The 13974-nt window shown below is 40.1% G+C and overlaps 1 protein-coding gene across 1 annotated transcript in view; it reads left to right on the top strand.

Annotated features, from left to right (window-relative positions):
• The window catches only part of EPHA4 (EPH receptor A4), a 105286-nt gene that overhangs the window by 68915 nt on the left and 22397 nt on the right, over positions 1-13974 (top strand). Inside the window, exons 6-8 of the mRNA XM_062005363.1 lie at positions 9582-9706; positions 10896-11055; positions 12143-12254. Of these exons, the coding sequence (XP_061861347.1) occupies positions 9582-9706; positions 10896-11055; positions 12143-12254 (397 nt within the window). The remainder of the gene's footprint in view (positions 1-9581; positions 9707-10895; positions 11056-12142; positions 12255-13974) is intronic.

Raw genomic sequence — 13974 nt, 5'->3', positions numbered from 1 at the left:
ACACAATTTTTAAATGAATAATGCACTAGTTTTCGGTATCCGGCATAAAACCAAAATAATGAAACCCCTTTATAAGTTTAATTATGTGCCATGTATGATGTCATCAGATACTGACATCATGAACTAAGATTTTAATATTGAGATTTATGTCTTTCAGGAAGCCTAAGACTTGACTTTCTCTCTCTCTTTCCTCTCTTTCCTCTCTTTCCTCTCTTTCCTCTCTTTCCTCTCTTTCCTCTCTTTCCTCTCTTCCTCTCTCTCTCTCTCTCTCTCTTTCTTCTTTCTCTCTTTCCCTCTTTCTCTCTTTCTCCCTCCTTTCTTTCTCCCGCCTCTCTTTCTCCCTCCTCTCCTCCTCTCTCCCTTTCTCTTCACTTTTTTGCAGCAACACTGTGTGCAAAATACTATTTTCTCTCTCATGTCTATTTCTGATTTTTAGTTTCCTGAAGAAATCTGCCTGTTGCAGATAGCGAGGAAGGGGCTTAATTCAGTTCCATGGACATGATAGAAGAGCTCCAAGTGTGAGAGTTAGGTGTGCCGCAGTCTGATTCTTTGTGATACTCTTGTAAAAGCACAGAGTATATTTTTCCCTGAAGAAGAGAAACTTTGATGAGGAGTATGGCAGCGTGTCTTGCAGCATCCTGGAAGAACTGAGGATCTCCAAATGCTGTCAGACCGGTGTCCTTCACAAAGCAGTACTAATGTAAGCCCAGAGCATCCCAACTTTGGTTCAATCTCATGAGTTTCTCAACAGCCCAGAGGCAGAAATCATATCACATCAAATCCATCTAACCTTTGTACAGAAGGTGCTTTACTAGAGTTCCAGTTGAATGCTCTGAATATCAACTATAATTTATAGACCATTTAGCTGAAATGTAAATACATAAATGCAAACCTTCTGCACCAGCCTCTTCTGTGTGATGGACCTTAAAGTAAATAAAGGCAAAGTTCCTTAACTTTGTTAACTTCAGAACAATTTATTACTCTCAAGTGTGAAGATGGGAATTCTGATTTTTATTGTCAGACAAGTCCTGTGTTTTGATTCTTTTCAGTACTCCAAGCTCAGAAAGGCATGTTTGAGAGACAACCTGCAGTTGCTGTTGGAGCTGTGTATCACAGTTGAAGTAAAATATTTATCATTTTATTATTTTTTCTTTCTGGAAGACTCTTGCCTCTTCTGACTTTGGATGATTGATCTGAGAAACCTAAATGGCAAAGTCTTAACTCTCTACTCTTACCATAGCACTTCAGAAACCTGGATGAGACAATGTGGCCAAATTTATTTATTAAAATAGCAAATGCTGCTTTAGCAAAATGAGTCATGACATTTATGTATTTATTTTGTTTAGAAGATACTTCAGTGTTTCCAAAGCATCTAAGTGGCATACAGAGCAGAGGCTTATATTTCTCTGGATTTCAAAAAGGCTTTTAAGCAGCCCTTTTTACAAAATCTAATATTCTCAGTGCTGGAAGTAAGTGATAAAGGAAGTTATTTAGCACCTATATATATCATCTAGACATCCATGTTTCAAGTAAATAAAAAGTAACTGTGCAAGAACCAAGGAGAAAGCAGCATTAGGAGATGTGGTGCCTTGGCTGCCTTGACAATTGCATGCTGGCCCTGTAGTGGATTAACCTTTATACCATAACTATTGTTTTATGAATTGTTGGTACACTATTGTAAGTGATTCAAAAGCTATACACAAGAAGTGATAATTTATTTTGTTGGTCTTGTACAATTTAAGAACAGCTCTACCTCCTTGTCTGTTGACTCATGAAGTTTATGCAGACATGTCTTAACTCCTCTTGTTTGTGGGGAAGAGGATGGGAAAATGGGAGGAGGAATATCTGAATGGTTTCTTACCTTGAGGAACAGCCTAGGGAATGGGACAGGAGTCTCATCTAAGGACATCTGATACATTTTTGAGAGTGACTTGGATGTTCTTGTCAAAAAGGCTGGAAGGGGAAGAGTTTATTTTGAAAAGACAGCTCAGCAGATCCTCCTCCTGTGCAGCAATACAAAGGTGAAGGACAGACTACTTCTGAGGAGTCATTAGCTCTGATGGCTACCTCAGGCTTCCTGGGAGGAACAGCAGGGTATGTGGGTGAGGTAACATTGCCCTGAGGAGATGGTGATGAGTGAGTCAGATTGCTCCAGACTACTTATTTTGAGTGATTGGAGAATGCCTTGGGTCCGACATTATTATCTGTTTGAGTAAATAGAGGTTATGGTCTCTAATTTCTCATTCTGACTTCCCCAGAGCCACTGGACCCTGGGGTGCCATACACTGTGTCCCAGCATCAGTGGTTTCTGGCAGTCTGTGCTTGCTGGACTGGGAAGTAAATGGATGATTACAACATGTGCTTCCCAGAAGTGTTCAAGCCAAATTCATGTTGTGGGATTGATTCTGTTTCTAAGCATGACTGGTCAGGGCCCTAAAGGAGCCCACTGTTACATCAGTCTCTTTGTCTGGACTGTGTGGTCTATTTTCTCTGCTTCTCTCAATCCAGTATAATACAGTGGAGCATCAGTGTTGGCTTCTTTAGGCTACAAAATTTATTGTTGTTTATATTGGGTCAGATTCTAACCTCAAGTAGAGGGAAAAGTAACTGCAACGTGACCTGTTTTGTGACCAGCGGCTCCAAACCTGCTCAGGTCAGACAGCTGCTGACTAATTCCCCATCTTAACAAATTGCTTATAGCTCTAGAGTTTCTTAGAGCAATTCACAGTGCTAAGTATGTTCATTCTGCTTGTGTTAATCATTCTAGTTTAAGCATTTAGAAACGTTTCAGTGCTGGGTTTTTAAAGTGGTTGTAATGTTCAGACAGATTTTTATAAATTGCTTTCCAACTGAAAGACTTGTTTTCCTGTTTGTTTTAAACTGGCACTCATACATACAGGAAATACACAGTATTCTGCCATGTTTCTGTTGGCAACTATTAAGTTATCCTTGTCAGAACATGCCAACAGGATTTCTTAGCAAGCTAGCAGAAATAAAACAAGCAGTTCTCAGACTAAACAGACCCCATGCTTGAGTTGTAATACAGATCTCTTGCTAAATGCTGTGTAGATTCTGTAGTCTTTTGGTTTAAGGCAATCTTTGGGATTGCAGGTTAGATTCAAATCTTTGGAATTACTCCAGACCTGCATTGCATTAGCTGACATCATTATTTGGCCTTCAGAATTGGAGGGCCACTACCTGAAAATAATGTATTACTGTCAAGAGCTGGTCCTCAGAAAGTAATAGCCAGAACAAGCTGTCTCCTGGGTCTGCAAAGTCTTCTTTGTCACCCTTGTCTCATTGCAGTTCCTGATGTAAACCACAGGGAATCATGATCAGACCTCAGCTCCCATTATTGGTTTGGTCTAAATTAGAGCAGTTCTGGTATGCCAAAGTGGTCTGTGCTAAAAGTGGACATGCAAGCCAGAAAATACACAGGCTCTTTGTGGATCCCCAGCAGCTACTGCATGTCTCCAAGAACTGAAGCTGGAGTAGAGTGGTAAAAATACAGCACTCTAATAGTCTTCAACTACTACTGTTTGTTGCTGCTAACAGCCTGGGTTTTCCTTCAAGCTTTTGATTTGATGCAAGTCAGAGCCAGCTTTTGTGGTTTGGCAAGATTTGAAGCACAGGTTCTTTTGGGAGAGGCAAGAAATGAAAACCTTAAAACAGAGGAAATGTTTAAAACATAATGATGCTGCGTTAACAGTCTCTAAAATCTCCTTTTTTATCCCCTTTCTTTATGAACACATCATTACAATGATGTGAGATGGTTCTTAAGTCTAAGAACTTGTCACTTGGATTTCTTTGGAGCTCTTTGGCAGTGACTGGGTTGCGAAGCCTGGAAAGAAAGGGAAGATCACTTGTGCCTGTTATTTTGGGATGGAGATGTCCTACAAGGGTATCCCGTGGCTGAGCTGGTGCTTTTCCTGAGCAGCATAATTTCTAGTAACAAGGAAGGAAAGTTTAGTTCAGAAATATTAAATTGAAGGGATTGAGAGAAAAGCCAAGCTTTACCTGTCACACCATTTCACATTACATTGGCCAGGATTTCCAAGTGTGGGTGTATAACCTCGGGCACTTTACTCCAGCGGTGTAGATTTAAAGTCTCTACTTTAAATGCTTAAGCTTGAAACTGCTGCCCTGAATCTTGGAGTGTCTCAGTTTCCAAGTTGGGAGGTTTTCCTCGCCAGTCGTCATTCCTGGGGGAGGGAGCGGCAGACGGTGGGAAGACAGAGGACTCGGGAATGTCTTGGGAGGCTTCCAGTGGCTTGGTTGAGCAATCAGGCCTCTAGATCCTTGGCCAAGTCCTAACCTGGCCCAGTGATCACTAGTACAAGTGTTTGCTCTGCTTATACAGAGAGCAAGCTGGAAAAACAAAATAAAGGCAGCATATGATTAGCTTTTAAAGTGCACAACCAGCCTGCAGACTCTGGCTGGTCCCAAGGAGGAAGGCGTAGCTGTCCTACTGGTGGAGGAGAATGGGAGTGCCATACTCTAACTCGGTGCTTCAGACATGCACAGACACCTAGTCTACGTGTGCACATCAGTTCACGTGTGCAAAAGCCTTTCATGTGCTTATCCTTCTCTGTGTATGTGGCTTATACATATGTTATGCATATGTTTGGAAGTTAAGTCATACTAAAATGCATTCTCCTTTGCTTACAAAGCCATTTGCCAGGAATACTCAGAGCACATGGGTGATATTACTCAGAAACAGGAGCATTTCTGTCTGTACAAGATAGAGGAGTGGATAAAAGACCCAAGGGACTAAGGAGAAGCAGCATTGAACACCAGTGTTTTAGGAGAGAGCACAACTTCTTTCTCAGTTCATTCTGGTAAATGTAACTGAATAGGGCTGGATGCTTCTTTTGCTTGAAGACAGTGCAGCAGCTAATAGTTGCTCTCCTAAGTGAATAAAACTGCCAGGATACCTAGATAATGTTGCCTTTAGAAATTATTAAAAGCATTTTTGATTCTTGGTGTTGCATATCCTTTTCCTGTTGTAAGATTGATAGTGTAATTCACAACATCCCATGTAAAACCCCACAATATTGCAAGAAAACTATTCAAAGAGAAAACCTGAAATGTGCCAGGTCCCTTTAAATGTGTTTTTCCCTCAATCAAGAGAAGATCTTTTATTGTCTTGTTTTGATTTCTGAGAGGACTTTTCTTCAGTTTTATGTTTTCAAAAATCTTTGGCTTTTTTTTCTTTTTTTTTAAGTAATTAATAATGGAACAGGCTTTTAGTATCTACCCTGGAAGGTAAAAACCCTTAATCACAGTAACATCATTAGTGCTTTCAAGCATTTAATTTTGATGCTTGACAAAGAGCATAGCCATTGATAAGAACAAATAAGTGTTGTTGTGTGCAATTGAGGGAAAAAAGAAAAGCATGAAAACCCCTAAGCTTCAAGTAATTAAATTTAAATATGTTATTTGAATTTAGCTGAGATAATGTACAAACTGTGGGTATATTTTTCAATCAGTGAAAGACCCCTTGAGTAAACATGATCCATTTAAATTCAAATCATGGGGAGTGGAAAGTAAACCCTGCTGTGGTTAAGAAGGCATCTTCACTAAAACACTGGGCATTGTGTATCTTTGATATCTGAGTACTCATGTGTTGTAGTTTTATAAAGGACTGTTTTCACTCGTAGATGCCTAGATGCCAGAGACTTTATTGCATCTATTTATTTCCTGTTGTGTTTTTTTTCTTCTCTCCCCCTCTTAATTTGAACCAGTAATGAAAAACTGACACTCTGATTCTACCATCCTTTAAAGTGCCTCAAAACTGTTACAATTCAGCACTTACCAGCCTTGGGATATGGCTTTATGGCATTTGGATGAAGTTTTTGTAGTACATCTGTGCTCTTTCCCTCTCTGTAGGCCACAAGCTCAGAACCACAGTAATAAAACTAGTAGTAGGTGTTTAATGTCAGGTTATTGAGGAAGTAGATAAAAGAAAATTGCAACATTCACATCAGTAGGGAGTGGGGTTTTTAAGAGAGAGGAACTGCTGAGCTTTGAACTAAGGAAAGTTACACTTGGTGCTTTTGTTCAAGGGGACCCCTCTTTAGACACCAAAATACCCTTGTCATTCTTCCCTGTGGAATGGGCTGTTCTAGTAGATTTGGTGCTTGGTATGTACAGTCTGTGCCTGTGTGGCAGAAACACTTGCTGTTCTAAGCAATGATGACTGAGAAACAAGTGTTTGCTTAGTGTTCCTTTCCAAATATCAGGGAGCATGGAGGAGGAAAGTGCAAAAATTGAAAGAAAAAATGATCTCCCACTCTCTTCCAAAAGTATCGTGTGATCTGATTGTGAACATCTTAATTGTGTTCATTACTCTTTTTGGTCAAGTTGTCCTCAATATGTTTTGTGTAGGAATGTGTGTATAGAATGCATAATTAGCCCACGCACATATAAGAGAAGATTCCATCTTTTATTGTGTTCATGATCGTAGCATCGTTTTACACCCTGTTACATATTTATCTTCACATCATCCCTAAGAGGCAATTTACTAGCAAAAGAGAGAAGAACAAAGAATGTAAATATTTCACAGAAACTCAGAAGGCTGTGGCTGCTGCCTGGATTGCCTGAACTGGCAGTGATGATGTCCTCTGTCCATGCTTTTCTTTTTTCCCCTCTGTCCCAAACTGGATTCTTACACCCTTTTGGTAAAATCTGTCCAAGGAGACAGATTCTTCCAGAAGCACAGTCTTTCAACTGCTCAGGTCAGCAAGTGGATCTTGGAAAACAAGGAAACAAACCTGATTTGTAGGGCTATTTGCAGAAATAAGAGAGAATTTGTAATGAAGGATTTTATCCATAGAGTGGCATAACTCTGTTACTCCCTGTAGTTACTTGGTCCAGTTCTTCAAGGTCCACAGAGTTGCAGATTGCATAGACTGTCATAGGTCTATGCTGCAGAGATATCAAAGAGCTCCTGGACAGCTTCTTGCAATTCTGATTCTTCAGCACTCTTATAATTTCTGTATAGCACATGGAGAGGCTGAATCTACAGTGAAAACAAACAAACAAAAAGCTAGAAACAAATTACTCATCTGCAGAATACAGGACAAAAGAGATTAAAGTGAAGTAGGATGAATTTGCATATAAAGGACAGGAAGGCAAGAAATAGGACTATTATTTCAATTGTAATCATAAAGAGTAAGAAAGGAATTGATGTACAAGTCTTCTTTGTGTCCTGGAGTCCAGGAGTGGGTTGTTTATCCCAGTGTGGTGTACTGCCTGAGATCAACTGTCCTTTTTTGAAAGACATGAGAGAGCTCTTGCTAAACTATATAAAGCTGAGCATCTTTCACAAGAAGGATCAGTTAATATATATTCTTCTGCTGCAAACAGAGATTTTACAACAGAGAAGAAATGTGTTTTCACACAGCACTTACCAGCCCAATAGTGAAAGACTCACTAAATTCCAAAATAAATGCTTGCAGAAACGAAATGGGAAACCAAGGAGGTTAAAAAGAGCATAAAGGAAAGAAAGTGAACTTTCTACAGTTCTTGAGGTCAGACCAGTTTAAGTGACAGATTCTCAGTAAAAAGAATTGCCTGCCCTGCCCTGCATGAGGCACTGATTAAGCAGATTTGTCTCCGGTTGGTTTATCAGTAATGGCACAAGCATGTGTGTTTTAGAGTAACAAATCTGATTTCTAATTTCTTCACTGAACAATATTCTTACTGCAAAGGGGAAGAAAAAAGAAGTCTGCTTCTCTGTTGAGGAACTGTGGGGTTATTAAACCAGTTCTCAGTTGTGCCACAGATATAACTTGATGGAGCACACCTGGATCCTCCCTCTTGGCTGTGTTTATAGTCTCCTCTGTCATCCAGTATTTGCCTTTGCATGTGAGAGACAGACAAGGGAAAAGAAAGAAAGGTTTCTGGAGGCATTTCTAACAGAGATGCCAAACTGTCAACTAGTATATCAGGGAAGTAGCTCCCTGATGGTTTCACATCAAGAGGAGACACCCTTTTGTGACTGTGGCGTCTACTGGTTATTTTCACTTCCATCAGAACTGTCTGATATGGTCAAGTAGGTTTGAGGCTTTCAACATTCAATTTTCCTTTCATTTATTGTGACTGTTTTATTTATTTGTCTTTCTTGGTAGTTTTCAAGGATACTTTTTATTCTCTAACATTTTCATGGATCATCATCCCAAAGTTAAGGGTAAAAAAATAGACAAAAAGAAAGGAAAGGAGGGGAAAAGAGGCAACATGACTACAGCTTCAGGGGACAAAAGCAGAAATATATTCAATTTAGGAAGACCTCTAATCTCTGGTTATACAGGACAGCTTTGTTAGATAAGATTAAAAATTTCATGAATGTCCCCTTTTATCCCTGGAGACTCTACCATTTATACCAGCCATTGTCAGCATCAAAAGAGCTCGATAACAGCTGGCTAGAGACGTGACCACACAGCAACACAACAGCAAGAAAGGGGGGGCCGGGTTCATAAATCTTCAGAAAACCCATTCCCCTGGTGTAGCCATGAATCTGCTGCTATCACAGTCAAAGAGAGAGTGCATTGTCCCCCAGCCAGTCAAAACCCTGAACTTCAGCATTAACAGGGGCTCTATTGAAAGTGCAGGGTGCACAATGAGATGTTTTCCATTATCTTCTTCATTGCAGCCTTATTACTGCACACAGATACAGTTTAAAGAATCTTTGAGGTTAGCTTGTTGCTAGGTAGAGTTTTTCCAAAAATTGCCCAGCCCTTACCCTTGGCAGTGTAATCTTGCTTTTTCTGTTGATGACATCAATATCATGTCACGTGGGGCAGGGTCAGATGATGCCAGTTGGGTACACAGTGAACCAATCTCTGATGCCTTCTGGCCGGGAAGGAGCTATCAAAGCCAGAATCTGGCCTTTGGGCGCTGAGCTTCCCCGTCCTCCAGGGACTGCTCACAGGCTCAGCCGTAAGTAGGGCAAGTTAGGAAGCACAAATTGGCTCAAGCTCTTGAAATACAAGTTTCCTGGTTTTCATGGGAGGGTCCAAATTCATATGTACTCAGCTTTATTCTGGTCTTACTGAATTCAGTGGCAGTACTTTCTCAGCTTTAGAGAAAGCCAGATTTGGCCTTCGGGAAATTCATAATTCTTGTAAAGCAAATAGCTAATGAAGTAACATCAGTTAATTTTAGGAGATGGAAGAAGAGAATCGTTGTGAACCAAAACAAAAGTACAAGTCTGTGCACTGTGCCTAACAAAAGACAAAAATAAAGCAGGATCTTTTAGTAACTTAGCCTCTTATGGAGGTTTGTACCTGTGCATTGTGAACATTGTGGTGTGGTGTTTAGACAACTTGTATTGTTACTTCAAAACCCACCTATCTGGCATTTCCCAGAATCCAACAACATGCTTTGTTAGAGAGGATTAAATGCAATTTTGTCAGAGAAAACAGGAGAAATACTTAATGCTTCTAATCTCCCCACCCAACAGGAAAAAAGATTCTGAAAGTGCTCATATTGTGAAATATTTAAAAAATATGTTCCTCATTAAAACTAAATTATTTCTTTTTGTTTTGTTTTGTTTTTTGTTTTAATAATTGTTCTGGCAGCTCCATCCCCAATTGCTTTGATTCAGGCTAAAGAGATAACACGGCACAGCGTTGCTTTGGCTTGGCTGGAACCTGACAGGCCAAACGGAGTCATCCTGGAGTACGAAGTCAAATACTATGAAAAGGTACTGCTCAAAAATGGACAAGCAAGGAATTTTCTTTCAGTTTGGGGAGAGCTTTTTACTTAATTTCCATTACAGTTTATTTCCAGATAGGATTCTGTCATTTGAAACCACATAGTTTCAGTTTAATAAAATCCAATTAAGGATTTCACGCACTTGAATGGTTGCTTGAAAGAATAAGACTCATGGACTGTTCCAGCTGTATGGTACGAGTTGATTTAGTTATTTTTTCCTACCTAGGAACTGAGCTTTTGTAGCAAGCATATTTATAATGAGAATCAATAATGTTGGGCAGAAGTGAGACATTAACTTTACTTCATAGACAGAAGTATAATAATAAAGTATGATAACACAGTAATAACAGTAAGATCTGTTTGCCAATAGCTTCTTTAGAGTGATAGTGTGGGCTGGAGAGCTTTTACTGGAGAATAAGGAAAGAAAATTATGTTCTTCATACTTTCCAAGTTAGAAGGAGATGCTATTCCTACAAATAACGTCTGAAGTATGGAACTATGAAAAGAGCTATTTTCTTTGAAGGCTCTCTGCAAAAATGAACAATTACCTGCTCTTGCTTGTGTGCATTCTCTCTCACACACATGCATACTTCTATGGGTTTTTTTTGTAAAGATAATCACGTATGTGCTTCCCTAATACACAGAAAAAGGTGTCTGATTTGCAGGGAACCTAGATTATTACATTCTCTGATGGATTTTCTAGCCAGAAATAGAACAATTTTTAAGATTGGACTTTCTGGAAGACATTTTCTAAGTCTTTTCTTTCTTAAAATATTTTATTTTACTCTTTTTATATGGCTCCTGGCTGGTAGGAAGAAAAAGAAAGTGCCAGCATGTGTGAGTAAAATGTTGCTTGTTCATCAAGAGGATCCTATTTGAAAGCTTGGCTATTTTCCAAGGATTTCATTGTGGGATTTCTTAAATAATCAGTGATATATGAGCATCATACCTACTGCCTCATCATCCTTTTTTGGCTTGCTCAGAGCTCCACGCAGCACGCAGTGCTAGGGGTATTGAGCAAGGCCAACAGCAGGAGCCCTTGGGACATATTTTGAGAATTCAGTTGTCGTTAGTCATCTTCTTTCATCGTGACAGTTTTGGCAAGGAAGTGGGGTTTCACAGTTCACGGTGCAGAGAGGCGCTTTTACTTGATCACCACTGTGTTCTTTTGTTGTTAGGACCAAAATGAGCGCAGCTATCGCATAGTGAAGACAGCCTCCAGGAATACTGACATCAAAGGCTTGAACCCTCTGACTTCATATGTGTTTCACGTGCGGGCCAGGACAGCAGCAGGATACGGAGACTTTAGTGGGCCATTTGAGTTCACAACTAACACAGGTAACGACATGCCCACTGATTTCATTTTCTTTGCCTTGAGCAAAGAGTGCAAACGCAAGTGATCCATGTGTTGGGAGTTTCCCATTGGTTGCCTGGACCGTGGTGTGTCTATTCTGGGAAAACGTTCTTCCACGGCTGCATGACTGTTAGTGATGCCATGAATCTGACATGAGACATCAGTGTGGATGTGCTATATTCTAGATTTTAGCAGTGAAAATACTTCGGTGTGGCAGAAGGAGACACACACCTTATATAAACACTTGGAAGCCATTGGTGCTTGAGAGAGTTATATACTTATTTTGTTTACTGTAAATGCAGGTGTTTGCACATGTTTTTTGGAATAACTCATTTGGAGGAGAATAGAACATTGTTGCTATCCTTTGCAAGCTATTGACAGATTCATTTGGTGTCCTACATCAGCTCACCTATTTGCACTTTTCTTTAGACTATCCTATAAAGACAGAATGTTTAACTTCAATTGTCAATTGGACTTTTCACTTTGCTCAAGGAAACATGCAAATTTACCCCCCAGAATGTTTGCTTTTTGGTGGCAGGAAGGCAGTGTGACCAAGCCTGTTTTATTTTGGACAAATAGCTCTGCTTAAATCAATTTAAGGTCATGCCAGTTAACAGCAACATCCTTCAGTCTGTTAACAGCTGAAAATAATCAATCCAGCAGGAAGAGGGTAGACATTTTAAAATAACTTATTCTCTTTGTGTCAGCTTGGGAGTGATCGTCTGGCCTTGCTGAGAGAAAAGGGAGGAGGAAAGAAGAGAGGAAAGCAATTAGAAAGGCAAAAAAAAAAGCGCCTTTATACCCCCAGAGCAACACTGAAGGGGAGAAGGAGAGTCCTTGTTCCCAGTGAAATGAAGTTCCCCAAATGATTATCAAACATCATGTCTTCAGCTAATTAGGGCCTTATTGGAAAATTGTGTCAAATGACTATGTAATAGAGGCCTGAAAGCAGATTTCAGTGCTACTCTAAACTGCTTTCACAAGGCAGAAAGCCCAGAAAGCTTCATTGAGTGCTACCTAGATTGATTTTTTGAGGATATCTGAAACTAATGCTCCCTTTTCTGTTTCCAGTTCCTTCCCCCATCATTGGCGATGGTACCAATCCCACAGTGCTACTTGTTTCAGTAGCTGGCAGTGTTGTTCTTGTGGTCATTCTCATTGCAGCCTTTGTCATCAGCAGGAGGTAAGAACTTAAGCTTCTCTCTCCTCCTCTCTCTTTCATAAGGGACCTTTTGTCTCCTCCAAACAAAGCTAAATTCTTTGATTAGCATCATAAACAGTGCATTTACATTACAAGCCTTCTCTCATGTAGCTTTGATCTTCTCAACATTAGTACCAAGCAGCATGTGATGTAATGGCAATAGTTCCAGCTTTATTTGCCCTTCAAATGCAAAGCTGATTCCAACAACTAGCATTGAGAAGCAAGCTGGCTAGAGATTTGTGGTTAGTGTAATCTGAAGTTAAGTTTAGGGTACAGTAGATTCTCTTCTATCAGACTGACTCCTGATAGACAGGGAATAAACAACTGCACTGTTGTGAACTAAGCCATCAGACTGCCATACCTGTGATTTTTTTGTGTTAGTCTGTCTGAGTCTGCATTAGTCTTTTGGGTTAGTCCTTCCAGTGATCGTAAAACAGAAGCCACAGTCATTCAGCATCATACACAGTAACACAGCAGGCTGGATCGATAGTTGTTTCATCAGAGCAGAACCATAATCTTCTACCAAATACTTGTTCATTCTCCCAAATTCAACCTAGGCATTAGGAACAATCCTGTGAATGAGAGGACAGTGTAGCAGAAACATGATGTGTTTCTGTCTTCATCTTTGTGTTCAGTCTTATTTTAAAAGATGAGCATGGTTTGGCTTCAATGTAATTCTGAGATAAGACTGGACATATCATTACTGTATCTGAAGCCTGGGATGTGAAGGATGCACGTTGTCTCAGTCTCTTGATCAGTTTAATAGCATCAGCCATAAATATACACAAATTCCTCTTTATTTGCTCTCTTTAAATTGTCTTAAAGAGCAGTTAAATCACTGTGATTGTAATATCTGGAAAGGAGACATACATTGTTATGGCTTTTTGTGGGTGTTCAACTCAAAGCCTCCATGCTGACAAGAGGAGAGAAGAGCAGAACATATGAAAATGTAATGCAGAGAGACAGGTTTATTAAAAGCCATTGCAACAGAAAATAGCATCACTGAGCTTGATGACTTAATCTCCTCTCTGCTTTTATTGATCACTATATTATTTAAGGCAGGATTGATAGCAGTATACATTGGATTTCTAATTATGAGTTGCCACCTCAGAGAATTGAGCCTGTCGAGCTGCTTTGAGAAGATTCCTTCCCCTCCTCCCCCTATATAAAAAATGTCGCTTCCTAAGGCTGATAAACACTGCTTGGTGATTGGCCCTCAATGGATCACTTTTTAGAAAATGAAATGTCAACCCCTTGCCCTCATATTGATTCTCTTTAGTATCGGCCATAAAGCTGTCAAGGGAAAGGCTGCCTGGAGCCAGGTACCTGACAGACTCGCTGATGCGCTGCACACTCAGCCGGGTCTTCTCACTGCTCGGGCTGTCTGTTCAGCTATCTCTGCCCACAAGTGTTCAACTTGGACAAAAACAAGACAGAGAGCAGGGACAAAAGGCTGGTCCAAGCACTGGTAGGAACGGAGATAAAAGTATCCTGGTGGCCATGAGTTCAGAGATGTCCTACAGTTCTGCACTGGTAGGTTTCAGAGAGGCTGTGGAAGACATAGCAAGATGAACAAAATACTGGGACAGTGAGACTGTTCTGTGTATACTAATGCATGATGCCTTGCTAATTAATTGCCTTCCTCAATACACAGCACTCCAGTAGCTGGAAGTAGCTCTCAATAAACAGAATCTACTTTAAT

This window comes from Colius striatus, chromosome 12 (assembly GCF_028858725.1).
Source record: "Colius striatus isolate bColStr4 chromosome 12, bColStr4.1.hap1, whole genome shotgun sequence".
In the NCBI taxonomy this organism is placed as follows: Eukaryota; Metazoa; Chordata; class Aves; order Coliiformes; family Coliidae; genus Colius; species Colius striatus.
This window is presented reverse-complemented; position numbering and strand designations above follow the sequence as displayed.